The 27,646-nt window shown below is 46.9% G+C and overlaps 1 protein-coding gene across 1 annotated transcript in view; it reads right to left on the bottom strand.

Annotated features, from left to right (window-relative positions):
- Positions 1 to 10,248: 10,248 nt before the first annotated feature.
- Positions 10,249 to 27,646, bottom strand: part of LOC102444983 (uncharacterized) — a 67,061-nt gene continuing 49,663 nt past the window's right edge. Inside the window, exons 16-18 of the mRNA XM_075908298.1 lie at positions 19,707 to 19,830; positions 12,147 to 12,260; positions 10,249 to 11,088 (exon numbers count right to left, since the gene is read on the bottom strand). Of these exons, the coding sequence (XP_075764413.1) occupies positions 10,340 to 11,088; positions 12,147 to 12,260; positions 19,707 to 19,830 (987 nt within the window). The 3' untranslated portion in view covers positions 10,249 to 10,339. The remainder of the gene's footprint in view (positions 11,089 to 12,146; positions 12,261 to 19,706; positions 19,831 to 27,646) is intronic.

Here is a 27,646-nt window from a genome sequence, read left to right on the forward strand (position 1 = left end):
CATACATACAAGATGGGAAGTGACTGTCTAGGAAGGAGCATGGCAGAAAGGGATCTAGGGGTCATAGTGGACCACAAGTTGAATATGAGTCAACAGTGTGATGCTGTTGCAAAAAAAGCAAATATGATTCTAGGTTGTATCAACAGATGTGTTGTAAGCAAAACTCGTGAAGTCATTCTGCCGCTCTACTCTGCACTAGTTAGGCCTCAGCTGGAGTACTGTGTCCAGTTCTGGGCGCCACATTTCAAGAAAGATGTGGAGAAATTGGAAAGGGTACAGAGAAGAGCAACAAGAATGATTAAAGGTCTAGAGAACATGACCTATGAAGCCAGGCTTCATGAACTGGGCTTGTTTAGTTTGGAAAAAAGAAGATTAAGGGGGGACATGATAGCGGTTTTCAAATATCTAAAAGGGTGTCACAAGGAGGAAGGCGAAAATTTGTTCCTCTTGGTTTCTGAGGACAGGACAAGGAGTAATGGGCTTAAAGTGCAGCAGGGGAGGTTTAGATTGGACATTAGGAAAAAATTCCTAACTGTCAGGGTGGTCAAATATTGGAATAAATTGCCAAGGGAGGTGGTGGAATCTCCCTCTCTGGAGATATTTAAGAACAGGTTAGATAGACATCTGTCAGGGATGGCGTAGATGGAGCTTGGTCCTGCCTTGAGGGCGGGGGGCTGGACTCGATGACCTCTTGAGGTCCCTGACAGTCCTATTATTCTATGATTCTATGATTCTATGTAGTCCGTTTCCTCAACATCTCACCTTGCCCCTTCTTGTCCTGGGCTACGTCTACACTGGCGTCTACACTTCGAAGTAGGAATAAGATCCTCCGGAAAAGGGCTTTTTTTCCGGAGGATCGGGGCCAGTGTAGACGCTCTTTTCCGGCTTTTTTAAAAGTCGGAAAAAAGCGGCGGACATTTTTATTTAAATGCCGCGGGGGATATTTAAATATCCCCCGCGGATTTCCCTGTTACGGCTTCTGAAATTAACATGCCCCTTCCGGAAAAGGGGCCAGTGTAGACGTAGCCCTGGTATAAACCAACCTGGGGCACCACACTTATACTGTCCCTCTCACTGAAAAGCTATTATTAGTGTCACCAAATTCGCCCTTTGGGAATAGACTGTCCCACTCCTTGTTTTCAAATTGGCATGGGTGAAGTGCTGCAAAGCTGCTGTTTTTTGTACCATGTTTCTCATTTAAAATATATGTAAATATATCAAAGAGCAGGAGAGGAGGTGTCATTTCAGCCTCTGTGACACCAGATGGGGTAGATAGGAGGGATTCTCTCCTGCATCACTCTAGCAGAAGTGTAGAGTTATCTTCTTCACATTGTTCTCCTCCATCTCCCAGAGTATTTCATGATGCAGTGTGCTCAGTTCTCTGTGATTTAGAATCTCTCTTTGGTGCCTTTGATCCTCAGATGATGGTTGGAAGTGAACATGTTAGTGAATGGAAGAAGAATTCAAATGGATCCCAAACAAAGTGTGGTCATTTGGAGTTCAGGTCCCACTTTCCATCTATTGGCATGGGATTGCTTGTAGGGTGGAAAGTTGGCTGCTAAAACTTTTGTAAATAACACTACTCAGTAATAATGAAACAGCGCTGAGTAAAGCAAGTTTGAATGGATCAGAGGAGATCATGATGGAAAATCTCTTAACCCAATTGAGTCATCAAGGCTGCGTCTAGACTGGCACGTTTCTGCTTTTGCGGAAAAACTTGCCAGCTGTCTACACTGGCCGTTTGACTTTCCGCAAGAACACTGATGATCACATGTAAGATTGTCAGTGTTCTTGTGGAAATGCTATGCCCCTCTTGCACAAATGCTTTTGCGCAAGAGGGCCAATGTAGACAACATGGTATTGTTTTGCGCAAAAAAGCCCCAATCGCGAAAATGGCGATCGGGACTTTCTTGCACAAAACTGCGTCTAGATTGGCACGGACGCTTTTCTGCAAAAAGTGCTTTTCCGGAAAAGTGTCCATGCCAATCTAGATGCTCTTTTCTGCAAATGCTTTTAATGGAAAAACTTTCCCGTTAAAAGCATTTGTGGAAAATCATGCCAGTCTAGACGTAGCCCAGATGTTTGTTGTTTTGGAATTTCATTTTATATGTGACTGAAAGTATCTTATTACCGCTCTGTGATGTGAGTTTTTTTCCCTTTCCTGAGAGCTATTGGTCACATAACTGGATGCTAATCTTGCTTGACAGAATTTAGCTTAGATTTATTGGGGACTTTGAAACAAATGATCTTTTTAAAAAGTTATTTATTTATTTATTTTTGCTTTCCCTTCACCTCTCAGTGAGGATATGGAGGAAGTTCAAATGCAGTTCAGTCAACAAGGGATAATACTCCATGCTATTTGACACGTTACCATGGAAATAGTACTGTTCATTCAGAAATGGTGAACTAGAGGATACCCTACACTGTGCAATCAACTGAAGTAACTGAGTACAACTACAGTGTTTTTCGGTGCCTTAGGTCAGTATTGTTTCAGATAATCTGGGAGAATTCTGCAATAAGTGAGTTGGAACTAGGAAGATGCAAGTCTGTTGGCTCCTTATGATCCAGGCCCTACAAGAAGGTACTCCTGAAGAGAGCTAGCTCAGGGATGGGCAAGATCCAGCCTGTCAAGCCATTTCATCCAGCCTGTGGCCTGTTCTGCTGTGCTCCTGTCCCCAGGCCAATTGAGACCCAGGGGCAGAGCAGTGGGAACCACCAGCTGTTCAAAATGGCTTCTCCCCATGGGGGAGTGCACAAAGTCTCCTCCCCCACTGCACACAGCACCTAGAGGGAAATTCCCCTTCCAGCTGAAGCCCTGCCCCTTCTGGGATTTGCCTGCGGCCACTAGCAACATTAATCACGTGGTCCCCCTACAAAAATTACTGCCTTCCTCTGTCCTAGCTACTCTGTGATCTGGGAAATGCTGTCCCAAACGATGCAGATGTGGAGAAAATGGAAGTGGCGGTTTTGTTGAACTCACCCTTTGTTGCTTTTGTAAATGTGTCCAAAATGAAATCAGTGTTAAATGTGATAGTGGCAAAACAAAACAAACAGTTTTTAAAAAGAAACCCCACCTCTGCTAGCTACCAGAGAGTCTGATCCAGGCCTGTGTCTGGTCTCTAACTTAGATCTGGGCCAGCAAATTCAAGAAATGAATTGAGCATGTTTGGGGAAGTTGTTCCTCACTAACACGGCTGATATTTTGGGTTGTGTGGAAAAATATTTTTTTTCCAAAGAAATGTAAATTTACCCTGACCAAGGTCAAGCACTTAGGTAGAAGGGGGACCACAGTTGCTGGTCCCCCTCTACTCCTCAGAAAGAATCTGTGGAAAACTAACATCCTGCTAAACTCAAATGAGAGCACCAGTGCCTAGTTCAGTTGCATTCACTACAGTCCCTAAGAAAGCCATTGTTAAACTGAAAACAATTGTCCTTTACCATTTGGATCCAAAGGGTCATAAGCTAAAGAAAGAAACAACTGATGCCTTCAGAGAAGACTCCTTCCCTGCAGATCCATCTGTCTGCCTTGGTTGGGCAAACAGAACTTTCATGCTATGCAAGCGATGGAAGCCAATGAGGGAATGAATATGAATCACAGTTGGGGGACCCTGCCCCACCATAGTACTGACAGCCCACAATGTCTCGTTTCAGTCGGTAGACATGCCCTTGGTAAGGATGTGCACCAGTGACCAAAGGAACACAGTGTGGATGCGAACTACTGCTTTAATTATTGTGGTAGCTATATGTTGATTTAAATGACTTAATTCTGTAGTATAGACAAGTCCTTCATTTTTCTCTTGTTTTATGTATTTGTATCACTTCTCCTTTACTTCCTACTATTCCAGAATACTACAGCACTAGTTCTTTTTTCTCAAGGTACATAGTGTCAGACCCCTTTCATCAACTCTTACTGCAGAAAACTCAGAGATAAGGGGACTCATAGAAGTCACCTGTATAGAGGTAAACTACAACTTTACACACTTAATGGAAATGGGAAAAAATAGATCAGGTAAGATGTTTGTAATCTTTGGCTATACTATTATTACTAGTGTAAATGAAATTAAATGAGTAGTTGTTGGTTAAAGAGTATGGGTATGTCTAACTAACTCATTAATTCGAGCTAGGTAGGCAAATAAGGTGACCAGAGTTGCAAATGAAGCCCGGGATTTAAATATCCCGGGCTTTATTTGCATGTTCCTGTCCGCTCGCCATTTTGAAATTTCACTAGCCCGAACTCACTGCCGCGTGGCTACACGCAGCAGTGAAACGTTAATTTGAACTAAGTTCTTAGTTCGAATTAACTGTTACTCCTCAGTAAGATTAGGGTGGGGAATTGGCGAGAGAAATAATGTACATGGAACTACCGACACAGCATTAACTTTAATTATTTCTATTTCAAATTGAATTTATTTTGATAAGTCAATTTCTGTTCAGAGGAAAACTATTTAAGGAGACTAATTTTACCCTCACCCAGGGAGACTACAAGGTTAACTGAGTTCCAGCTTGTTTACAAAGGAAAGGTATGACATCTCTCATGAGATGTCCACACTCTTATTTCTAACAATGGCATTGTAATGCTAATACATGCTCATTTTTATGGTAGCTAAGACTTGTTAGAGGTTTCATATGTTTATTATTGATCATTCCTACATGGGTTTGTGTTGTTTACCTTTATTCCCCCATGGCTATTAATTATGATGTTTGTACTATATGGAGCTGAGTAATCAAAATGGTTTACCACAGGCCTCAATTTTTTTTAAAGGTGAGAAATTAGAACATCAAAGGCATGGTGTGAAAAGCTGGTTCGAACCAACTGACTTGTAACTGACGTTGCCTCAGAATTCTAATACCACTGACTCTATATAAGGAACTGGGCAGGTGACATCACAGGACTGTCCGTTCAGGAGGCAGTCATGTGTGGTCAGGGTTTTGTGCTGTCTCCAGGATTGAGGCTTGAAGAGCCCTGTGACATCAGCCCCGATACCATCACTTCCCTGCTAGCTGAAGTTTCTGACCATCCATCCTCCACAGCTCTAGACTCTGTGGCAGCGGCTATCATCTCGTAGCTGAGGCCCAGTGTTCCTCCCCAACAGCTACCGTGGCCCGAGGGCAGAAGGTCTCACCATACACTACCATCTGACCTCTCTATAGAAGGCATCTGAATGAGTAGGATAGGTATATGTATATTGGGGATTTTGTTGATTCTTCTGTCAGGGAGGGGTATATTGGGCCTAAGGTTCAAGCTTTGTTGCAGTCATTATTGTTGGGTTTTGTTTGATCTGGTATTTGTTTGTTTTCCCCTATATCCCAATTTATGTGATTAGACCCTAATACATTATTTACCTCTTTGGAACACACTTTTTCCTCCTCATCCTGTTATATGTCACTTATAAAGGAAAATGAGACATCTACTTCCTCAGGTGATAGATCCTGTCACAGGTCAAAAACCTGATACCTGTAAAGGGGGAACAGAGAAATACTTGGATTATTTGATCTATTGTTTTGATTTTCCCTTTGCTTACAAACTCAACAGTTAAAGAGTAAGGTTGTGTCTAGACTGCACCCCTTTTGAGGAAAAGGGATGCAGATTAGTCACAGCGCAATTGCAAATGAAGCAGGGATTTAAATCTTCCCCGCTTCATTTGCATGAACATGCCTGCCGCTTTTTTCCGGCTCAGGGTTTTGCCGGCAAAAAGTGCCAGTCTAGACGGGGATCTTTCGGAAAATAAAGCCTTTTCCGAAAGATCCCTTATTCTTCTTAAAATCAGGAATAAAGGATCTTCCGGAAAAGGCTTTATTTTCCGAAAGATCCCCGTCTAGATTGGCGCTTTTTGCCGGCAAAGCCCTGAGCCGGAAAAAAGCAGCAGCCATGTTCATGCAAATGAAGCACGGGAGATTTAAATCCCCGCTTCATTTGCAATTGCGCTGTGGCTAATCTGCATCCCTTTTCCGCAAAAGGGGTGCAGTCTAGACACAGCCTAACTGTGTAACCTTCAGGCCAAGCTGTGAAACCGTCCTCACAACTAGTTTTTTCCAAACTCTCATTAGCTTGGAGTCTGCCTCATTCCAACTGCATTGGGCCATATTAGCTGTACCCAGCATTAACTTGGCACCTGATTTGCTCTGAGACCTCAGGAAACACAACATAAAGTGGGGTTAAGCTGGAATCATCAACCATAAAGATCAAAGTTGAGGCTGGAGTCATTCCTCTTTCAGGTCAACAAGCTATCTGCAAAAGACTGGAATCAATGTGGCTTAGGTTGACTTACTGCAAGGTGTACATTGACTCCATATAAGGAACTGGACAACACCACATCATCACTCTCCTGTCAACTTACCTTACTTTTCTCATTCATGGTGGAGTATCAGATACAACTGGAGAACAACCTGCAGTCAATCTGGCAAGTCTCCACTAGACCCACTAAATAAACCCCTGCTGCATCCATCTCTAGAGCACCAATCCAGCTATAGTGTAGATATAAGAACAGCCATAGTGGGTAAGATCAAAGGTCCATCTAGCCTACTATCCTGTTTTCCAACAGTGGCCAACTCTATATGTGCCCCCAGAGGGAATGAACAGAACAAGTATCATTAACTGATCCCACCCCTGTTGCCCATTCCCAACCTCTAACAAACAGTGGCTAGGGACACCATTCCTACCCATCCTGGCTAATTAGCCATTGATGGACTTGTCCTCCATGAATTTATTTAGCTTTTTTTTTAACTCTGTTAAAGTCTTGGCCTTCACAACATCCTCTGGCAAGGAGTTCCACAGGTTCACTGTATGGTGTGTGAAGAAGAACTTCCATTTGTTTGTTTTAAACCTGCTACCTATATGGGGAAAGCAGTGGACATAATGCAATAATGATGGGTTCAGTCACAGAGGCCCCTTGGAGCTGACACCCATTGTGCTGGTCATGCCACTGAACCCACTTACCTGCCCTCTGGGGCATCCCACCACCCTGTCCTGCTAGGTCAGTAGGGTTGCCAGGTGTCTGGTATTGGCCCAGACAGTCCGGTATTTGCGGCTTCTGTCTGGTAAAAAAAAAAACAGAAAATACCAGACATGGAAAATGTCCGGCATTTTCTGTTTTTCTTGGACTGAAGGCTGCGTGGGACATTCTTCCCCTGCTGTGTCTGGTGGGAGTGGGGTTGGGGGGACGGGGAAATAAAGGAACCGCAACTCTTTTTTGTGTGTGGGTTTTTATGTGTGTGTGGGGGGGGGGGGGGGGGGAGTTGCTCAACCATTTTTTTCCCCACCATGTTTGGTATTTTTTGTGAAACTATCTGGCAACCCTATAGGCAAGATGCTCTGGTCTCCCCCAGCCAAGGCACAGAGTTGGGGTAACAGCCTCTCTGCAGAGCAACACAGAAACTGAACCAACTCAGCTCTGGGAGGGCCTGACAGCATTCAGGAACATAACCTTCAAAGGAGACCAAAACCCCAAATAAATCCCTCTTACTCTGTATAAAATGTTACACTCAGAAAGCTCATAAGTTCACACCCTTTATCAATGAAAGAGAGAGATGCACAGTGGTTTTTCATGCCTACCCCCCAACACACGGGAGCCAAGATTAAACTCGGGACGGGGCCCTGCTGTCGTGTAGGAGGGTGACCTCATCACACACAGTCCACGGGGTGGGTGGGGTAGGTGATAGGACCACACAAGTGAGTTGCAAAAAAACAACCCCTCCAAAACCTTCCACGCCTCACTGATGTGGTCCCAGCTCAGACATCTCACTCCCCTGGCACTCCAGCCTTATGTGTGGGGAGGGTAGGTAGGACTGAGTTTCAAGGCCTCAGGCCAGATTAACTCTTCTGGGGTTCCAGGATTAGTGGAATTTGTGGGCCCCTCCACACTCTGAGGTGAGGCCAAAAATGAGGGATCCCGTGTGTGGGACAGGGCTGCCAGTGAGTGGGATAGGGATAGGGGTATAGAATCGAGGTGGAAAATAGGGTACCAGTAGCAAGCTGGGGGTAGGTGTCTGTCCAGGAGGGAGGGGTCAGGTGCAAGGTGTTGGTGTATGTCTGGACAGGGGGCAGATGCAGGGTGCTGGTGGGTGTCTGGCCACAAGGCAGGGGTAGGGGCCTGGTGGAGGTTTGGGCAGGGACAAAGTGCTGATGGGTGTCTGACCAGGGAGTAGGAGCAGGGTGCTGGATGGTGACTGGCCACGAGGCAGGGTCAGGGTCTTGGTGGGGGACTGGCCAGGGGGCAGGGTCAAGGTGCTGGTGGGGATTTGGCCAGGGGGCAGGGTGCTGGTGAGGGACAGGACAGTGGGCAGGGTGTTGGTGGGGGCAGGAGGCAGTGTGCTGGTGAGGGCAGGGTGCTGGTGGGGCCCTGGGCAGGGTACTCATGGGGATCTGGGCAGAGGGAGGGAGAGGGTGCTGTTTTAGGGTTCTGGCCAGGGGACAGGGACAGGAACAGCTTGGCCAGTACTTGGGGATCCTGTGGCACATGCTGTTCCTCCCCTTCCCCAAACAGTTGGCATGCTTCCTGAAAAGCCAGGTCTGGTGCGCAGCCAGGGACAGAGCATCTGGCCTATAGGGTTGCACACCCTGCTGCAACCCACTTGCCAGCCAGGTCATAACCCAAACCCTCTGTACCCCTTCCCCAGGCCAGAATCATCTCCTGCACTCATATCCCCTCTTGGACCCTAATCCCCTTCCCCAGGTCCCTACCCCCTCTTTAATCCAAACTCCCTCTCTAACCTCACAGTCCCTCTTACACCCAAATTCCATACCCCAAGTTCTCTTCTGCACCCAACCTCAATCCCAGACTGCATACCCGCTCCAAAGAAAAGTGCAACCTTGAACCACTTACCAAAATCTTGGAACACTCCCCCCCCAAACAATTATTGCCCACCCCTACCCTAACCTCCCCTCCACAGTACAGAAACTTCAAGCTCTGTCCCCTCCCAGTCTGGGAGGTTGACAATGTAGGGATGGGAGGCTTCACATACCACACTTCAACTCTAAAAGCCACATGTGGTTCATGAAATGCCTTTTGACCATCCCTGCCATATGACATAGCAAAAATAACATTGCTGGACATGACGGGAAAGATAGAATCCCCCCAACTCACCTCATCTCCCTCAGGTGTCACAGAGGTTAAGATGAAATCCCCCCCCTTGTTATATTTACACATAATTTAATTTAAAAGAAAAATGGTACAAAAATTACTGAGGAAATGAGAAAGATGAGTCTGTCCATGATGCACAGACTGTCTTTAACTGTTTATTTACGTCAGAATAGCAAACTCAAGCTTACAAACTCCATGAACAATCTAGTGGAGAAGAGGTCCAGGCAGCGTTTACCTTGAAGTAATTAATTGAGGTCATTATTATCTTCCCTACATGGGACTGATGGAAATTTTTGATAGGCAGGACAAAGGACTTTAGAAAAGTACCATGGGAAAGACCCTAAAGAAAAGTAACATGTAAAGCAAAACCTGGAAAGTCACATGAGTAAGCTGCGGGAACACAGTAAATCAATGGTGGAAACAACTTTACAGGTAACTGTGGGAATTAGCAAAATACCTACAGGGAAAAAATTCTTTGTTATGCCTACACAAGATTTTTGTTGTTCATTTTCCTTGCAGATTGTCTGATGATAAATGAGGCTTAAATTCTGAGTGAAGCTCTTCCCTCACAGAACATTTACAGGGTGTCTCTACTAGGGATGTCAAAAAGTAGTCGATTAGACAATTAAACAATAAGTCTAGGCTAATCTAGTCATCTGGTGCTGGGTTTCTCTCAACATCAGCTCTGTGGTGCTTCCTGCCCCCTTCTCCTCATGTTGCTGCCTCTATCAGAGGGGAGGACGGGGGCAGAGGAGGGTGCCATGAAGCAGTCTCTATCCATGGTGGGCCCAAGCTCGCCATAGGCAGAGGCTGTTTCGCGGTAGCAACTCCTGCCCACAATCAGCATCAACAGATTTTCTCAGTGAAACAAAAGCAGCCATCCACGGTGGGCCCAGGCTTGTGGCAAGCCTGAGCCTTCCACAGATGCAGGCTGGTCCTTGAGAGCAGCTCCTATCCATGGGAAGCTCGGATTCCCCGCGGACATGGGCTGTTGCAAGGACAGCCTCTGTCCACCGCCAGTGCAGGCCAGCACAGACAGAGGCTGCTTCACGGCATCCTCTCCTGCCCCTTCTCTTCCACCCCCGGCAGCCTCTGTTCATGGGGAGCTCAGACCCCCTAATGCCACCCTGCGCTGCTGCCTCTGTATCTAAGGCAGCAACGCGGGATGGTAGGGGGCTGCCAGCTCCACCCCCAATGACTATAAAAAAGTCAACTAACTGCTAAGAATTCATGTGTTCAGTCAACTATTCTATTACCAGTTATCTAACATATGTAGTCTCTCCTGTGTGGATCCTCTGGTGCCTAACGAGATCGGAGGTCCGAGTGAATTGTTTCCTGCATTCACAGCACTCATAGGGTCTCTTTGCTTTGTGGATCCACTGATGTTTACTAAAGACTGAGTTGTTACTGAAGGTTTTCCCACACTCAGAGCATTCATAGGGTCTCTCTCCTGTGTGAGTTCTCTGATGATTAATAAGGGATGGGCTGTAAACAAAGCTTTTCCCACACTCATGGCATTTGTAGGGTCGCTCTCCTGTGTGGATTCTCTGATGTGTAATAAGGTGTGAACGCCTAGTGAATTTTTTCCTGCACTCACTGCATTCAAAGGGGCTATCTCCTGTGTGGAGTCTCTGATGTCCAATAAGATACGCGCGCCGAGTGAAGGTTTTCCCGCACTCACAGCATCCATAGGGTCTCTCTTTTGTGAGGATTCTGTCAGGGTGAGTAAGGTCTGTGCAGCTCCTGAAGTTTTCCCCACACTTAGGGCTTGGGTAGTCTCTCTCTCCCAAGAGAATTCTCTGCTGAGCTGTGGATTTACCAGCTTTCTCCCCTGACTCATTTCCCTGCTGTTCCTCTGGCCTGTACTGGCCCTCACAGGTTATTCCCAGCTTGTCACTGCTGGACATATTTCCTTTAGATTTTTGCAATAATCTCCTATGTGCTTCCACTCCTTCAGCATCTTCCTGCTGAGAATTCTGCTCCCTCTTCTCACTTGGCCTCATGTCACCTGCAGGGATAGGGAGAAAAAAACCTCAGAAATGGGAATGGGAAGGACGAGAATAAACCAAAAGTGTTGGAGAGATGGGGGAATGATCAGGAAGTGAATTCCCCCAAACTCTTCTCAACAGGGGGAGAAAGAGAGGACTGTGTCTGCTTCTACATCGCATCCCAACACTCAGAGGGACTGTCATGATAATCAGGGTTAGCCAGCAGCCTGGGGATTAAGGGGTTAACTACACCTAGCCAGGTGGAGTGACCAGTAGGATTTTGTAGGTGGGACTTTCAAACTAGGACAAAGGAATTTGGGTTTTTTCCTTTCTCCTTTTGTCTGGGTGTGTTCTCTGCAGCTACAGAGAGGGACAAGCATGTCTCTCTCTCTCCAAGACACCATTCTTCATTTTCTGTAAGTAGGGTAAAGTTTAGGTAGTTTCGCTAGGCTTTACTGTTTTAAGGGTTGGGTATGGGATCTGATGTGTGGCACTGCTTAAAAGATGTTTTGGCTTTTCTTGTAACTAAGTTCTAGGCCCATGGAGTTTCTCCATGAGTATATTTTGTTACCTTCCCATCTAGTCATTATGCCTACAACAGGAATATTGTTGTAATAATAAAAGTCTTCTCTTTTCTTTTTATTAACCTGGCATTGGTTACTTGTGTATCCTGATTTTTATAATAGGGGTGAGATTTCCCAAATGATCTTTCCCCTGATTTCTTTATCAATATTTGGGTGGTGGCAGCGTAAGTTTTATTCCCAAAATCTAGGTTTTTAAGATTTTGGGGGAAGTTTTATACCAAAGCCTGATAGATAAGGCTTTGGAGTACTCTTGCTGGCCCCCACTTCTGCATTTATCATGCCAGAGTGGGGAAGGAGTCATGACAGGGACAAGAAGGAGCTCCTGCCAGGTGTCAGTCAGGATGGGTAGAAAGCCATGAGAGACATCTGCTTGAGGATCTGACATCTCCTAGAGACAACACTCAATATGGAGAGCTCACAAGGTCTTTGTAGGCAAGCCTAAATGTTTTCTTCAGGTACTTGCAGGTTTCTGGGTTGCTTTAATGTGTCCTTACCTGCGTGGGCATCTCTCAATGTGTCTTTTTCCTTGGTGCACTGGAGATCCAGGACCCACCACTTCTCCCCTTGCACCAGCTGGGAGACTATATTAGGACTGGAGATTGGAAAGTCTGTTGAAGAGAAGGAAAACCAGGGAATGTTTGTCATACAAAATGTTCCCTTATTTTAACCCTACCTTGTTGTAAAATAATAAATTCCCAGGACCACCTCCTCAGGTGCTCAAAGATGCAGAATCCTCTGCTTATGATGGATTACCTACCTCCATCTCTGTTGGGAATACTGTGACAAGGTCAGTGCAGAAGGCTATAACAAATAGTGGAGGGGAAGATATATAATCCTCGGACTGAGGCGATCCCTGCATCTAGAGTAACAGGGAGGGGGTGGTTTAGAACCAGCAGAGGCAGTCAGGGGCACTGGAACACCTGGGGCTAATTGACCAGGGCTGCAGAGTCAGGCCAGCCTAGGCCAATTAGGATACCTATGGATAATTAAGAAAACCAGTTCAGACTGGCTATAAAAGAAGCTGCCTGCAGTTACAGGGTGTGTGCAACTGGGAGGAAGTAGGAGAGCACCATTGGGAGCAGGCATGCACAACTAGGTGGACAAACGGGGGGGAAGAAGGTGCTGGGGAAGTAACCCAGGGATCTAGGTGCTGTATTAGAGCAGGTGTTGGGGATTTACATGAGCAGCTACTATCACAGTGCCCTGGTCTGGAAGCCTGAGTTGAGGGTGGGCTCGGGTTCCCCCCAACACGCACCTCCCCACTTCCACTCAGGCTACGTCTACACTGGGGCTATGTCTACACTTGTGGCTTCTTGCACAAGTATGGCCGTTCTTGCGCAAGAATCCACAGAGTGTCCACACTGCCCGCCCGCTCTTGCGCAAGGGAATTTACAGTATGGTGTGGTAAGAGAGGGCTTCTTGTGCAAGAGCTACGCTCTTTTTTAACAGGTGTAAGCCCTCTTGTGCAGGAGCTCTTGCACAAGAGGGCAATGTGGATTCACAGCAGGGATTTCTTGCACAAAAAGCCCTATGGCTAAAATGGCCATTGGAGATTTCTTGCGCAAGAGAGCGTCCACACTGCCATGGATGCTCTTGCGCAAAAGCAGAGTTCGCACATGGGAGTGTGGACATTTTCTTGTGCAAGACTTCTTGTAGAAGAACCCTTGCACAAGATGTTCTTGCGCAAGAAGCCGTGAGTGTAGACATAGCCTAAGAGTTTTGCTGGAAGAGGCAATGCAAATGAAGCATGGATTAGCATTTTTCTTGTGCTTCATTTGCATAATCTTTTCTGGTCTGTTTTTGCGAAAGGGGCTTTTGTGCAAAAACAAGCAGTGTGGACGTTTCCTTTTTGTGCAAAAACCCCTGACCCACACTGGATGCATTGGGCATGTCCATCAGATATTGGGACGGACCTCCTGCATGTCAGGCATCCCTTAAAGCCTAGAAAGCTTGACATAATTATTCTACTGCTAACTAAGGGAAGAGTAGGGAAATCAGGGCAAAACAGTTATTTCTGGAGGGAAAAGGGAGAAGGCACCAACAACTAGAGGGAAAAATGTAACACTAATAGCTATCTAAAAATAAACCATCTAAAGCCAGGACACATGGAGCGCTGCTGGGTTCTGACCAAGCCTGGAGCTGTTGAGAAGGAACTGAGAGATGGTTGACGGAATGCTCCTGCCGGCGTGAGCGGTGCCATGCATGCCCGCCAGCACCCAGAGAGGAGGGATACTGCTGCTAAAAAGTTCTGATTATAAGCAGAGGAGCGCCAAGACACCTACAGTGGAGCGCCCACTGGGACTCTCCTTGGAGTAGAACACCATGTCCCAGAAAGTGAAGACACTGTCTAGAGGAGAAGCCCCCCTGAAATTGCTTCTTGCTGACACAATGAGACCCAGCGACAGTGTAAAAAGACCGAAGGAAGCTGGGACCACTGAGAATGGGCTAGCGGTGTCTGGTGTGATAAGGAAGAAGAGGGAGGAAGGATGGCATTGAATGCAGCATCTCAGAGGTATTAAAAGTCAGAAAAGCACATTTTGAGGAATGATGGAGTCAGGTGTTGTAGTAGGGAGCATGAAAATTGCCCAGCATGTGGGGAAGATTATAGAATTTTAGACATGTAGCACTGGAAGACACATTGAAAGATCAACTAGACCAGCCCATACCATCCCCTGGTGTAACCAGCTAGCCTGAGACCATCCCTGACAGGTGTTTGTCCAACCTACTGTGGGCTCTGCACCCTGCTCACTATGCTCACCAATCCCCCTCTTTCTGAGGGTAGGTATCTGGCTGGGGAGTGCAGGAGCAGTTGGGGGGGAAGAGTGTCTGGCCGGGGGAAGGGTGCATTAGGAGGGGAGGGTGTAGGAGAAGGCTGGGGGCAGGTGTCTGGCCGGGGAGGAGGGTGCAGGAGTGGGGAAGGGTGCAGAAGGCTGGGAATTCAGGGTCTCAGTGGAAGGGGTGAGTGAAGGGACTGGGGGTACAGATTCTCAGCAGGATGGTGAAGGGGCTGGAGATGGGAGGTCTTGGCATGGTAGCGAGTGAGGGTGCAGGGTCTCAGGTTGGGGGGGTATGAGTGAGTGGGCTGGAGGCACATGAAGGAGCTGGGGATGCAGGGTCTCGGCTGAGGGGGTGTGAGAAATAGGGCTGGGGGTGTGGGAAGGCTCTTTGGCTCCCAGCCCTCCCCAGCGGCTCTCCCCAGGGAGGTCAAGTGGCTCCCAACCCCCTACCCGCAAAGGGGAGGGTACACTGTGCTCCTGGCTCTCCCCCCCCACCCCCGCAAGGGGGGAGGGTGTGTGGCTCTTGAAACCAACCCCCATGAGGGGGAGGACACGCAGCTTCCAACCTGCAGCACCGGGGAGAAAGGGGAGAGGGACGGAAGAGGCAGGGCAGCTGAGGGCAGAGGAGGTAGCAGACAGAGCAATGTGATGATGTCATTCTGTTGTCCCTCAGGACATTTTTTTTATATAGAGAGACTGGAGGGGCTGCACCCTCCGCTTGCTACGCTCCCCCCTCCCCCCCCAGCTGCTTTTGCTTTGCTGAGAGAGCTTGTCGATGCTGATGATGCCATTCTGTCACGTCAGAAAAAATTTTTATATAGAAAGTGAGATTATTATAGGTTACCAAGGACAATGGGGGTCCCTATTTCAGTAATTAGCTCCCTTTCTAGTTAGAAACATACCCCTACTATTTCACCTACATTTCCCGCAGACTGAGCCAAGACTCTACACTGGCACCATCCTTTTTATAGGACACCATAACATTTTTGAACATCAGCTGGTTCAACTCTCAGCTTTCTTTTTTCAAAACTAAAATTGTCCTGTTTCTTTAAAAAACTTTCACTGGAGGCAAAGTTGGCTACATTTTTTATTTTTGTTGCTTTCTTCCCGACGCTCATATTTTCACACTTATAGTAAGATGCTAAGAACAGGGCACAGTACTCCAGCTGAAGACTCCCCTGTGCCAAATAGAGCAGGAAAATTACCACCCATCTCTTCCATCTGATACTCCTGGTATTCCACCAAATAATGGCATTAGCTGTATTTGCAACTGAATCACAGGGTAGACTCATATTCACTTTGTTATCCACTATCAACTCACATCTTTTGCAGCGGTGCTGCCACTCGGAGCCAAGTAGATCACATTTTGTAATTGTGCATTTGATTTCTTCCTTCCTAGGTGGAGCACTTTGCTCTTACCTTTACTTAGTTTCACCATATCTAGTTTCAGACCAAATCCCCAGTGTGTCAAAGTGATTTTAGATTCCAAAGTGCTCACAACCTTCCCAGCTTGGAGCCAGTCACAATTTTTATAGGTAGATTCTCCACTCCATTATCCTTGCAATCAGTTAAAATATTGAACAGTACCAAACCCAGGGCTGACTTCTTAGAGATCACTTAGATACACCCTTGAAATAGGAGGGCTAACTATTAATAAGTACTCTCTGAGTACTGTCTTTCAAACAGCTGTGCATTCATCATATCATAGTTTATCTACCCTATATTCTGCTCACTTCCTTATGAAATGTCATGTGGCGCTGGATCACTATTCTCAAAATCAAGTTGTAACAACTGTGATGTTATTGGCTTCTAATATAAACTTAGAGATCAATTGCAATTGCTGTGATATGTTGGCAACAAACCTTGTACAAAGTGTCTCCAGTGAGATGTTTATGAAAAAGCTCATGGTTTACTAGTTATGCTTATATTATTTATGTGTGTGCATCAATTTTGTATTTGAAGTTATGAGTATTGGTTAGGTACTTGCATTTCCAAAGTTTGCTTCTGGGAGACATCACTAGGAGATCTGGCCAGCCCACTGTAAATGGACTTTTTAGGCTGAATAGAACTACTTGACTGGCAATGGGCATTAGGAGGTGCCAATCCTTAGCTTATAAGACTGTGTGTGAATGTTCAGACCAGCATGGAGCCATGGTTTCAACCTGTAAAGAACCGAGTCTTGCCTGGACAGGTGACTTGCTCATGGAACAAATTCCATCTTGTAACTGTACTTTTCCACAATAAGAACAATGAAATTCCCTCCACAGCAGGGAAGATATATAGAAGGCCTTGGAAATCCTTCCATTTTGTCTTCAATCCTGCTTCTCACCCGTGGAGGGTCTTTGGTATAAACTGAAGCTCAGAACAAAGGACTGATGACCCATCCAATGTGGATGTACTCCAGAGACTTTGCGTAAACCAGCTGTTTATTCCATGACTGCTATAGGCCAGCACCCAGAACTTTGCAATTGTTCTATTTGATTCCTTTAACAGTGTTAACTCTCCCACTTCCTTTCTGTACATGAATAAACCTTTAGATTTTGGATTCTAAAGAATTGAAAACAACATGTTTAGGGGTAAGATTCTAAGTTATAAGATGCCCTAGAAATGTGGCTTATCCTTTGGGATCAGAAGTTCTTATACTTCATTTGATTGGTTTTCATAACCTCTTATCTGTACATGGGGCCAGCCTGAGTCATTTTGGCACCCCGTGCGGGCAGTGCCGTCCTGGGCTATGGCGCATGTGTGGGCCTGCTCCCAGGGTGTGTGGGCCCACCCCTGGGCGCACAGCGCATGCACAAGCCTGCCCTCTCGGGGTGTGCGGGCCCGCCTACAGGCACACGCGCGAGCCTGCCCCCAGGATCCATGGGAGGGTGCACAGCGCATGTGCTGCCCAGCCACCACCGCTGGCGCACAGCCAGGGGGTGCCCAGGTGGGCTGCACCTAGCTGTGCAGGGCCCCGCAGCTGCGAGGGGGAAGGGCACTGCGGGGGTTAGCCAGTACGGAGAACAGAATTTCTCTTTGTGACTGGTTTGGTGTACAATGTAACTGTCGTCCCACCCCCAGGACTCCTTATTACAATTGTTTTGATTCCCCCATCTACTAGGTCAGTAACCCTGTTTAAAGGAATTTGGTTGGTTTGGCACGATTATTATAATTGCCATGAAGTACACATGCGTGCTCACATTGTCTTGAAATCTGCTACTCTTTACTGGCATGCCAGACAAGGCAACTGGTTGAAATTTGGGTTTATTGATCAAGGGACTTCTGAAATACAGGACTCCCTCCCAAAAGCCACAATTTACTAACACACCAGACTCTTGTGACGTTTTGGTCACACCTCAGCTGGAACTAAGGTTTTAATTGTCCCCCCAATTGATCTCAGGCACTTGTCATTTACATCAGTTAGGACATGGCACTGACTGACAACGAGTGCTGCAGGGCGGAGGGGGAGTAGATTTCAGATTGGCAGGAGTCCAACTGACAAATCAAAGAGATGGAAATGCTGACATGCAGCAAGACTGAGGCTCTGTTAGTAATCAGAGAGTATCCAGCAATCTGCCGGCACAGTAATTGGCTGGCTGGAGGAGGGGATATGCTATGGGGATTGTACCTGAACTACACCCATGCATTTGAATTTGAGTCCCACAAGTAGTAGTTTTTGGACACAGCGTGTGGTGTATTTTTATTGCCTTTTGAATGAGCTTCTTTTAGAAGTTTTGCCATCTGATACCAAAGTTCTTTTATCCAAAGGCAAACTTTTATCTGGTCTAAGCTTAAAAGCACTGCCAACATCGCCCTCTGGGTTAGGCATGTGAAAAAAAAATCATACCCTTAACAGAAATAATAGCAAAATATACTAAAAGTACAGTTAAAGTGGCAAAATAAAGTGCATTACAAAATCAAGAAAATAAAATGCCCATAAACTACATAAATGCAGTTAAGGTTACTCAAGGCTGCCTCATGCCCTTCCAGCATAGGAGTGGGGGCTATATTAAACTTCTGAAAACGAAGAGTTAAAGTACACTCCACCCCGCATCCACTAACGCTGAAGCTGGCAACAGACACTGTGAACGTGGTTAGGGGTCACATTGGCTCATTAAGCAGCCCAGGAAAAATATATTATCTCATGCCCTGACCCACTATGGCTGCCAGGCAGGAGTGTCAGGTGGGTGGGCGGGCAAAGGAGGGAAGTCTATGTGCAGGAGCACAGGATGGGCAGACAGAGCGGGACAAGCCTCTGCACATAAACCTCTCTCCAACAGGAGCACCAGGCAGGCGGGAAGAGCGAGGAGGATCCTGGGATGGATAGAGGTGGATGGGAAATGTAGACAGGAGTCAGGAGGGGCCTTCACTTGGTCTGGCCCAGGACCCCACAAATCCCTAATCTGCCTCTGGGTATAAGAATGGTGCAGAGGTTATGAGCTATCATGGGAAGTAGAGGGGTCTCCTGATGAGGTCTGCACTTGAAGGCTTGAGGCCTTTCTGGCAGGTAATTTAGTCAGACACCAGGTGCTCTGCTCAGGACAGAGGTGACAGGATGGAATTCTATGGTCCGTGTGATACAGGAGATCTGAGATGCGCTAATAGCCTTAAAATCTACCAATCTATAACACACGAGGAAGGGCTAAGAACATGTCATTGCGTGTGTTGTACAGATGGGGAATACCAACATTTATCCTCCTTCCCCCCAGCTGTGTGCACTGGGGCAGCTGTAGCGGTGACTGGATGGCACAGGTATTAGCTGGAGCAGCTTGGCAGAGCTGTGACTGGAATGAAGAGAGGTGCATGTGAATATTGAGGGATCTGGTCTGCCCCATTTCAGGGCTCAGCATTATGGCTATGATAGCAGAGGTACACAAGGAGGAGTTCTTGCCTTGGGGATTGGCAGCCAGCTGGTGGCAAACATCCTAGTGGCCCAGGGGTAAGTGAAGCAATGGCTCAGAAGGGATCCTCACGGGAAGGATAAACTGGGGGAGGGGAGGAGTTTTTGAACGTGTGTTTTGGTTTGTGTGGAGGAAGCTCAGAACAGGTATGGGCAGCCTCCATTCACTAGATCAGACCTAAGCCCCAGTTCTGCCTTAGCAAAGAGAAGATGTTACACTTGGTGCCGTGCTGCTCTTATACCCTGTTCCCAGAGTGTTCTGTAGCGGGGGAGGGTAGAGCGCTAGTGTGGGGTGATGCTAAAACGGGGCAGAGCAGAGGTTGCATTGTGCAGTGATGTGCACTCAAATTGATCATTTCCCCTTCTACAAAGAGCGGGGACAGGACTCTTACCCAGCAAGGTCATGTTCTCATGCTTCTCCTGCATGTTGGCTCTGTAGAGGGCTCTCTGAGTAGGATCCAGCAGAGCCAACTCTGCCCTGGTGAAAGACACAGCCACCTCCTCCGTCACCGGCCCCTGGAAGAGCAAGAGCCCTTGTCAAGGCTGTTCCCCACTTTGGCACTCTGAGTGCAGAAGGTAGGGGCCCACAACAAACCTTAAAAATACCTTGCCTGTATAGGCTTCTGCTTAAAAGATCCCCAAGGTCACAGATTTCCTGGCCTTGGAGGTAGCTCCCACCACTAGTTGAAACAAAGAACCCTTTCTTCTAAACCCAGGAAGAAAGCACTTGGACTTCTTCCAGAGGGGTACCCCCAACCTCTTTTACCACAAGAGTGCTATGAAAAAAAAAAAGAAAAAACAAGCTGCAATTTCTGATAGCTGACCTCTCAGTCTTAGGCACGAATACACAGATCTCCTATTACCCTCCAGGACACAAGAATCAAATCATCGCCTTAAAAATGGTGATTTTATTAACAAAATGAAAAGATATATTTGATAAAGCATGCTTGGTTCCTAGGAGTTTTAAAGCAATTGAGAAAAAAAAAACAATTTAAAAACACAGAGAAATTTCCATCCCTGGGATACAGCTTAAAGTAGTGTTTAGATGGAGGAGGGGGTGAGCTGTGGACTTAGCACAGAAAAGTTTAACCAAACAACAAAACAAGAAAATAATCTGATCGTGTCTGAACAGATATTTCTCTATCTACTCACAACCCGTCCTTCAAGGTCCAGTCCATTTCCATGCCCAGTATTCTCTGTAGGCACGATAGTTCTGCCTGGTTCAATTCATCTTATTTCCTCACCTCTTAGCTTAAAACTCACACAAAGGAAGACAGCAGGCAGGTATATCTTCCAATTCAAATCTCAACACCTTCTCCTATTGGCCCTCCTAGCTCCCTGCCAACACTCCTTAGCTACCCAAGTTTAACCCTTTAGTTACTGAATGCTGGGATGTTCAGAAAAGGCCAGCACTCCTACTATCCATGCATCACCCCCCAAATCCCAGACAGTACTGGACAGGTTGGTCCACACTGACTGTGATTTCTCCTTGGAGGTTTAGGCGAGAACATAGTTAATAATATACCTGCACACTCTAAATTCACTACTGAATATACAATGAACAAAACAAGATCCCCTGCATTCACAGAATACAATGAGTTAGATGCAGGGAGAGTTTTAACTGACTTAGTCTGGGAAACTTTCATGGGAGAGTTCATCAGCTACTTTTTTAGAAGCTCCCGAGATGTGTTATATGTCAAAGTCTTAGAGAGCCAAACTCCACCGAAGGAGTTTCTTGTTCGTCTCTTTGACTCTGTAAAGCCACTTCATAACAGAATGGTCGGCTTGCAGATGAGTGTTGTCCCCAAATATATGATCGTAGCTTCTCTAAAGTGTATACAATGGCGTAGCATTCCTTCTCAGAGACAGACCAGTGGCTTTTCCTCTGAGAGGATTTTTTCCTGAGGAACACAACAGGGTGGAATTGTTGATCAGGTCCTGTTTCCAACAAAACTGCCCTCACATCACGCTCTGACATATCTGTGGTGGCAAAGAAAGGTCTGTTGTAGTTTAGGGCCTCAGGACAAGGTCAGTCATAAGAACAGCCTTAAGCTGCTTAAAAGCTTCCAGACACTTCCCAGTCCACCTAACTGTCTTTGGTTGCTTATTTTATGGTCAGGTCTGTCAGTGGTGCGGCGAGCTGTCTGCAGTGCGGTTCAAATCACCCATAATCGCCTGTGCTCTGGCAGCTGCACTGGCTTTCGGTATGTTTCTGAATTCCATAATTCAAGGTCTTGGTTATGACTTATAAAGCCCTAAATGGGTCGGAACTGGGGTATTTGAAGGATCCCTTACGAACCTGCCCAGGGACTGAGGTGAGCTGGGGAGGCTCTGCTCCATGTTCCTCCACTTATGGAGATACTGTTAACATCTATGCAGAGCAGGGCCTCCCTCCCAAAAGCCACTATGGAATTCTCTTCCTCGGGACATTAGTCTGGCACTTACGTTGGCACTGTTTCAGCACCACCCTTTTTAACCCATGGTTTTAGTGGTGTTTGAGTTTGTGTATGTGTCCCTACTCCTGAAGTATCTTAACAGGTTTTATGTCCCCGCTTTGGGGGTCTTATATATTCATACAGTCCCACATGTGAAATGAAGGTGGACTTTTCCTTGGCTGACGCATCTAGAGGTAGTTGCCAGTATTCCTTGGTTAAGTCTAGGGTACAGATGAACTGGGCATATCCCAGTTTCTCCAACAGCTCATCTGTGTGTGGCATTGAATAGGTTGTCTGGGCAACAACAGCATGGCCACTAGGGTGATCATGGACTAAACTCAAGAGTTTTTCCCTGAACCTAGTTGGAACTACCAACTGTTTTTGAGTTGCTAGTCCTCTTTGTAACCACCAGAAAGAGTGTCTTTGTATAAAAGTCCTCTACCGCAACCCTGGACCTGTTAGAAGAGCTGAGAGGGGGTGACTCACTCTGAGCCACCATCCAAATTCCCCTCAGGCTTTCATCTGCTTCCTGTTCTGCCTGGAACTGTTCCCTTGATGCTGCAGACATCAGCACCCTGCTGGGTTGTGGACTTGAGCTCGGTCCCTCTGGAAGCGATGCAGGTGATGTGGGTGTGTCTGCCGGCTGTGAACTGCTCTCTGATGGTGAACTGGGTTGTGTTGCAGGCTCCGACGGTGCCTCTTGTGCAGACACAGTTGCTGCTGCAGGTTCCGTGGTGCCTTTTCTGCTGCTGGTTCCAATCCCGGCACTGGCTGCTCCACCAGCTCAGGCTCTTGGGCTGGTTCCATCTGGATTCCAGGAACTGGATCCACTGCTGCTGTTGTAGTCGCTGGTCTGGGGTATGGCTTTGCCATCTCCATCTGGGTCTCTGGCTCTGGAGTGTCTGGGGATACAGCAGGTGCGGAGACCAGCTTAGCCCTGCTGTGGGTGACCATTCCCACCTTCTTAGCTTGTTTCACATGGTTGGCTAAGTCCTCTCCCACCAGCATAGCAATGGGATAATCATCATAGACTGCAAAAGTCCAAATTCCTGACCAGCCCTTGTACATAACAGGCAACTTGGCTGTAGGCAGGTCAAAAGAGTCTGCCTTTAAGGGTTGAACAGTCACTTGAGGCTCTGGGTTGATAATTTCAGTGCCCACAAGGGACTAGTGGATCACGGATATCTGTGCTCTAGTGTCTCTCCTCGCAATAACCTTCTTCCCACCCACACTTAGTTTCTCTTCGCTCTGGGGGTATCTGAGAGGCATCTGGGGCAGAAAACTCTTGGTGTGACCCCAGTGCAATGAACTGCACTCAGCTGATGCTCCTGGGGCAGCTGGCCTTCACTTGCCGCAGCTCATTACATTTAAAACATTGCCCAGCTTGTGTGTAACTGGAGTGAGGTAGATTCCAGAGAATGGGGTTGTGGGATGAGAGGATGTCTGTAGCTTCCCTTGGGGTTCGCTGCAAGGTAGGCGGATGGAATGCCCCCGGTGGCGGGATGCCATCTCTGGATGCCCCTTCTGGTATTCCCTCAAATGGCTGTCAGTTTTGTCCCTCCATCAACTCCAGCCACCTGGCTCCAATTTCCTCCTGCCCGTTATGGTTTTGGGTTTCCCATCTTGGATGTATCTTTGGTGCTCTTTAGGAACTGTTCCATTTGCATCAGGAAAGATAGCTCTTCCATAGTCTTAACATTTGCTCCTGACATTCATGTATCCCAGGTTTTTTTAAAAAATCTGACAGGTATGTTGGGTCAATGCCATGTCTGGTTTCCACCTTAGGGCCCTGAACTGGCAATAAGCATGTTTGGCGGTGAGCCCCATCCTAATACTGCCCTCTTGTTTAAAAAGTTCATAATCATTCATGTTTCCCCCAGGCATTTCAGCTGCCACTTCTGCTAAGGATCCACTGAGTTGTGGTCTCAGCTCTGTCATGTGCTGGTCTTTGGGGATGTTGTACCCAAGACAGGCTCTTTCAAAATTCACTAAGATGGCGTCTGCATCATCTCCTATCTTTGTTCATTGCACTTGCACTAGTTCATTGCACTTGTCCACCGGGTTTTTCTTGGGTTGGGAAGCATTGGTTGGAGCAGGATGGTTAGTCAGTGTAGTTCAGAGTGCTCAGCTTCTTAGCTATCTCCAGTTCAACTTCTAACCTCCTCATTTCCACTTCCGCTTCTGAACTCTTCATCTGCAGGAAGAACTCGATCTCACCTTTAGAGGTCTGTCTGCCTTAAGGACACTTTCTCTCCCTGAGGACAGTGGTATGTGAGGGACATGGCTGCCCCCCTCTGCTCCTGCCCCCACAAGGTTACTCCCCGCTGGCCTCACAGGGCCATTCTCTTGTCCCTCTCCTCGTTGTACGAGTCTTCTGCGGAAGTGGACATTTCACCCTGATTTGAGGCTGTTTTCACGTTGGTATTTTGCTCCAGGGCTACTCTGCCTGACCGCAAATGCATATCCTGGGTTGCTTCCCTGCCTTACTCTAGCCAAGCTATCCAACTGCCCCAAAAGCTAGAAAAAAACCCAAAACAACTGTTTGGTTTGGACATGTGGGCTGTGAAGCTTTAACCTTGTGTGTACCTTTCCCCCACAGGAAGGAAAAGGAAAACAAAAAACAAAAAAACACAAAACGTCCAAACAGCAAAACAACAAAAAGGTGTTCTTCTAAAATCTTGAGGTCTGTGTTCCTGGTCGAAAATGATCCCACCAGTGCTGCAGTCATGTCAAGGCTATTTCCCGTTATGGTACTCTAAATGGAGAAGGTAGGGGGGCCCACAACAGACTTCAAAAATACTTTGCCTCTATAGGCTTCTGCTTAAAAGCGCCCAACCCTCACGGATATCCTGGCCTTAGAGGTAGCTGCCCTCACCAAGTGAAACTTCTTTCTGAGGGGTACCCCCAATCTCTTTTACCATGAGTGTTAAAAAAGAGAGAGAGAGAGAGAGAGAGAGAGAGAGAGCGAAAAAACAAGCTGCAATCTCTGATAGCTGACCTCTCAGTCTTAGGCAAGAATACACAGACCTCCTATTACCTCCAGGACACAAGAATCAAATCATGGCCTTAAAATATGGTGATTTTATTAACAAAACAAAAAGATATATTTAATAACACATACTTGGTTGCTAGGTATTTTAAAGCAATTGAGAAAAGAACAATTTAAAAACACAGAGAAATTTCCATCCCTGGGATACAGCTTAAAGTACAGTGTTTAAGGAGGGAAGGGGGTGAGCTGTGGACTTAGCACAGAGAAGTTTAACCAAACAACAAAACAAGAAAATAACCTGATAGTGTCTGAACAAATATTTCCCTATCTACTCACGACCCGTCCTTCAAGGTCTAGTCCATTTCCATGCCCAATATTCTTTGTAGGCATGATAGTTCTGCCTGGTTCAATCCACCTTGTTTTCCCAATTCCTAGCTTAAAACTCACATAAAGAAAAACAGTAGGCAGGTATATATTTCAATACCTTCTCCTATTGGCTCTCCTAGCTCCTTGCCAATAACTCCAGGCTACCTGAGTTTAACCCTTTAGTTACTGAATGCTGGGATGGTCAGCACTCCTCCTAGCCATCACACGCCACCCAATCAGCACCTGCTGTCCCACTCTCAGCCTCATTAGTCATGAATAAAGAAACCCAATCAAAATGCTTAGAGGAACAAGAGGCATCAGGGTGAGGTGAGAAAGAGAGAACCTCTTTTCCCTCCGCCAGGCAAGAGGATGGAGTGACTTAACGACTAAACAGGGGCTAATACACTACATGAGGCCCCTAGAAGAATTCAGGGACACCCTGATGAGAACCCCAACCCCTACTCTATTTGGGCTGCTGGATGTGAGGGGAGGGGCAGCTCCGCTAAGCCCCACTGTGACTGCCCCCTTCATATTTCCCAGCAGCTGCAGATTCATAAGTTCAGGCTCCAGCACTAAAAGCCCGGTAGGTTTTCCCAGCTCTATCCAGGGAAATTGCTTCCTGTTCCAAAAATTAAGACATTTCCATTCCAAACCCTAAGGGTCTGTTCCTTGACTTAAGGAACAAGGTGACACCAGTACCAGCAGCTTTGTCACAACTTGTGCACCTCTTTCTGCACCTCTGCATAGTTTCTGCTTCTTCCCACCCGCAGATCAAACTCCCTAGACCAGGAGTCACCAACCCCTCAATCGTTATCTCTGGGCCACTAACATCCAGCAGCGCAGCAGTGCTTAGACAGGCTGTCAGCAAGCTGCTGGCTCCTCTGTGCTGCCCTTGGCGAGAGGGGAACAGTGCAACTCTGCAAGCTGTCTGCGCCCAAAGCTCCCATTAGCTGGCAGGTGCGCCCCACAGGGCTGAAGCCTTGAGACCCCCTCCAGTGTTCTCTCTAAAATTTTCTATCCTTGGGTGGGTTGAATTTTCTTTTGGGCGGGTTAAAATTTCTCATATGAACCCCTGATATTGAGATGGTGATGCACATCCACACACACACTAATACAAACAAAACGCACACATGTAATTTTAAGCAGTCCATATGTGTGAAGGAAAATGTATTAAAACAAGGGATATTTAATAAGGAGCAATGCACATGATATTTAATATGAAATCAAATAAAAAAGAAAATTAACACTACCCTTGGAGAGTACATGTATCAACCTTTCTAACAGCTCAATCTAGTACTTGCTATGTCTGACTCATAAGAGCCAGAACTCTACCAAATAGAAAGATCTGGTCTTAATGAAATACACTATCCCATGTATTAATTAGTAACACACATTTTAAAAAAATCATTAAGGTCAGAGTTTTAGATCTTTGCAACACTCCAAAACCATTCTATTAAAATAATCTTTTTCTTTCGTAAGCCATTAACACCTTATGCAAACTTTGAAATGCAGTCATGCAAATGTCCTGGCACACACACTTCCCTTGCAGCCTGCTCCCCCACTCAACCCAGTCAGAGAGAGGACTGCAGCTAGTCAGACACCCCAAACAAACTGCCCCCTGCCACTACCCACTGCACAGATGTCAGCACCCACTCTCCTCTCTTCCCCATCCCTTTATCTCCCTCTTCCCGGGAAGCTTGAGTGCTGAGTTTCTGCCTCTCTCCCCTCCTGCAGAGGGATGCTCAAAACACCCCTCCCCTTTGACTCATCAGCCAATTACTTACTTACTAGCTCACTCATTCCCTCCCCATAACCCTAGCCATTAATTGTCTCCTTATCTCTCTTTTTACCAGCTCTGGGAGGCTCCTCAGTTCAAGTAGGCAGCTAGCTCCCTTTAGTGAAACACCACTCCCCGCGCTGTTCAGGTGAGCTCCCTGCCTACGTGGGACCTTTGGACTTCTGAGCAGAGCTCAGAAAACTGCTGTGAGAGCACACAGGCATGCAGCTTACAGGGAAACTTGTCCCCCCTCCTCAATGCCCAGAAGATAGAGGTGATTTTTTTTCTGGGAGCTGCAGCTGTGGGGAGAGCAGCGGCCATGGGAAAAGAGAGCCTGCCTGAGGATCCTGCTGGGTTACTGGCTGGAAGCTACTGAGCCAGCCAAAGCCTGCACAGGATTCCTCACCCCCTCCCAAACCTCAACTCCCTGCCCCAGGTCACCACCCAATCCTGAAACTCTGGTCCTCATACCCCGGGTCACAACTCCCTCCCAAACCCTGCACCATTACTATACTCCTCCCCCAGACCAGAATCATCCCCTCTCTCTCATACTCCTTCCCCTCCCTGCTATAACCCAATCCCCGGCCAGGTCATAACTCAAACCCTCTGCACCCCTCCACGAGTCCAGAATCCTCATCTGTACCTATTTCCCCTCCCCAGACCCTGGTTTCCAACATCCTGCCCCAGGTCACAATCCCCTCTTTCATCCAAACTACCTCACAGACCTCACACTCACTCCTGCAACCCAATTCCCTATCCCAAGCT

This window comes from Pelodiscus sinensis, chromosome 24 (assembly GCF_049634645.1).
Source record: "Pelodiscus sinensis isolate JC-2024 chromosome 24, ASM4963464v1, whole genome shotgun sequence".
NCBI classification, from domain to species: domain Eukaryota; kingdom Metazoa; phylum Chordata; order Testudines; family Trionychidae; genus Pelodiscus; species Pelodiscus sinensis.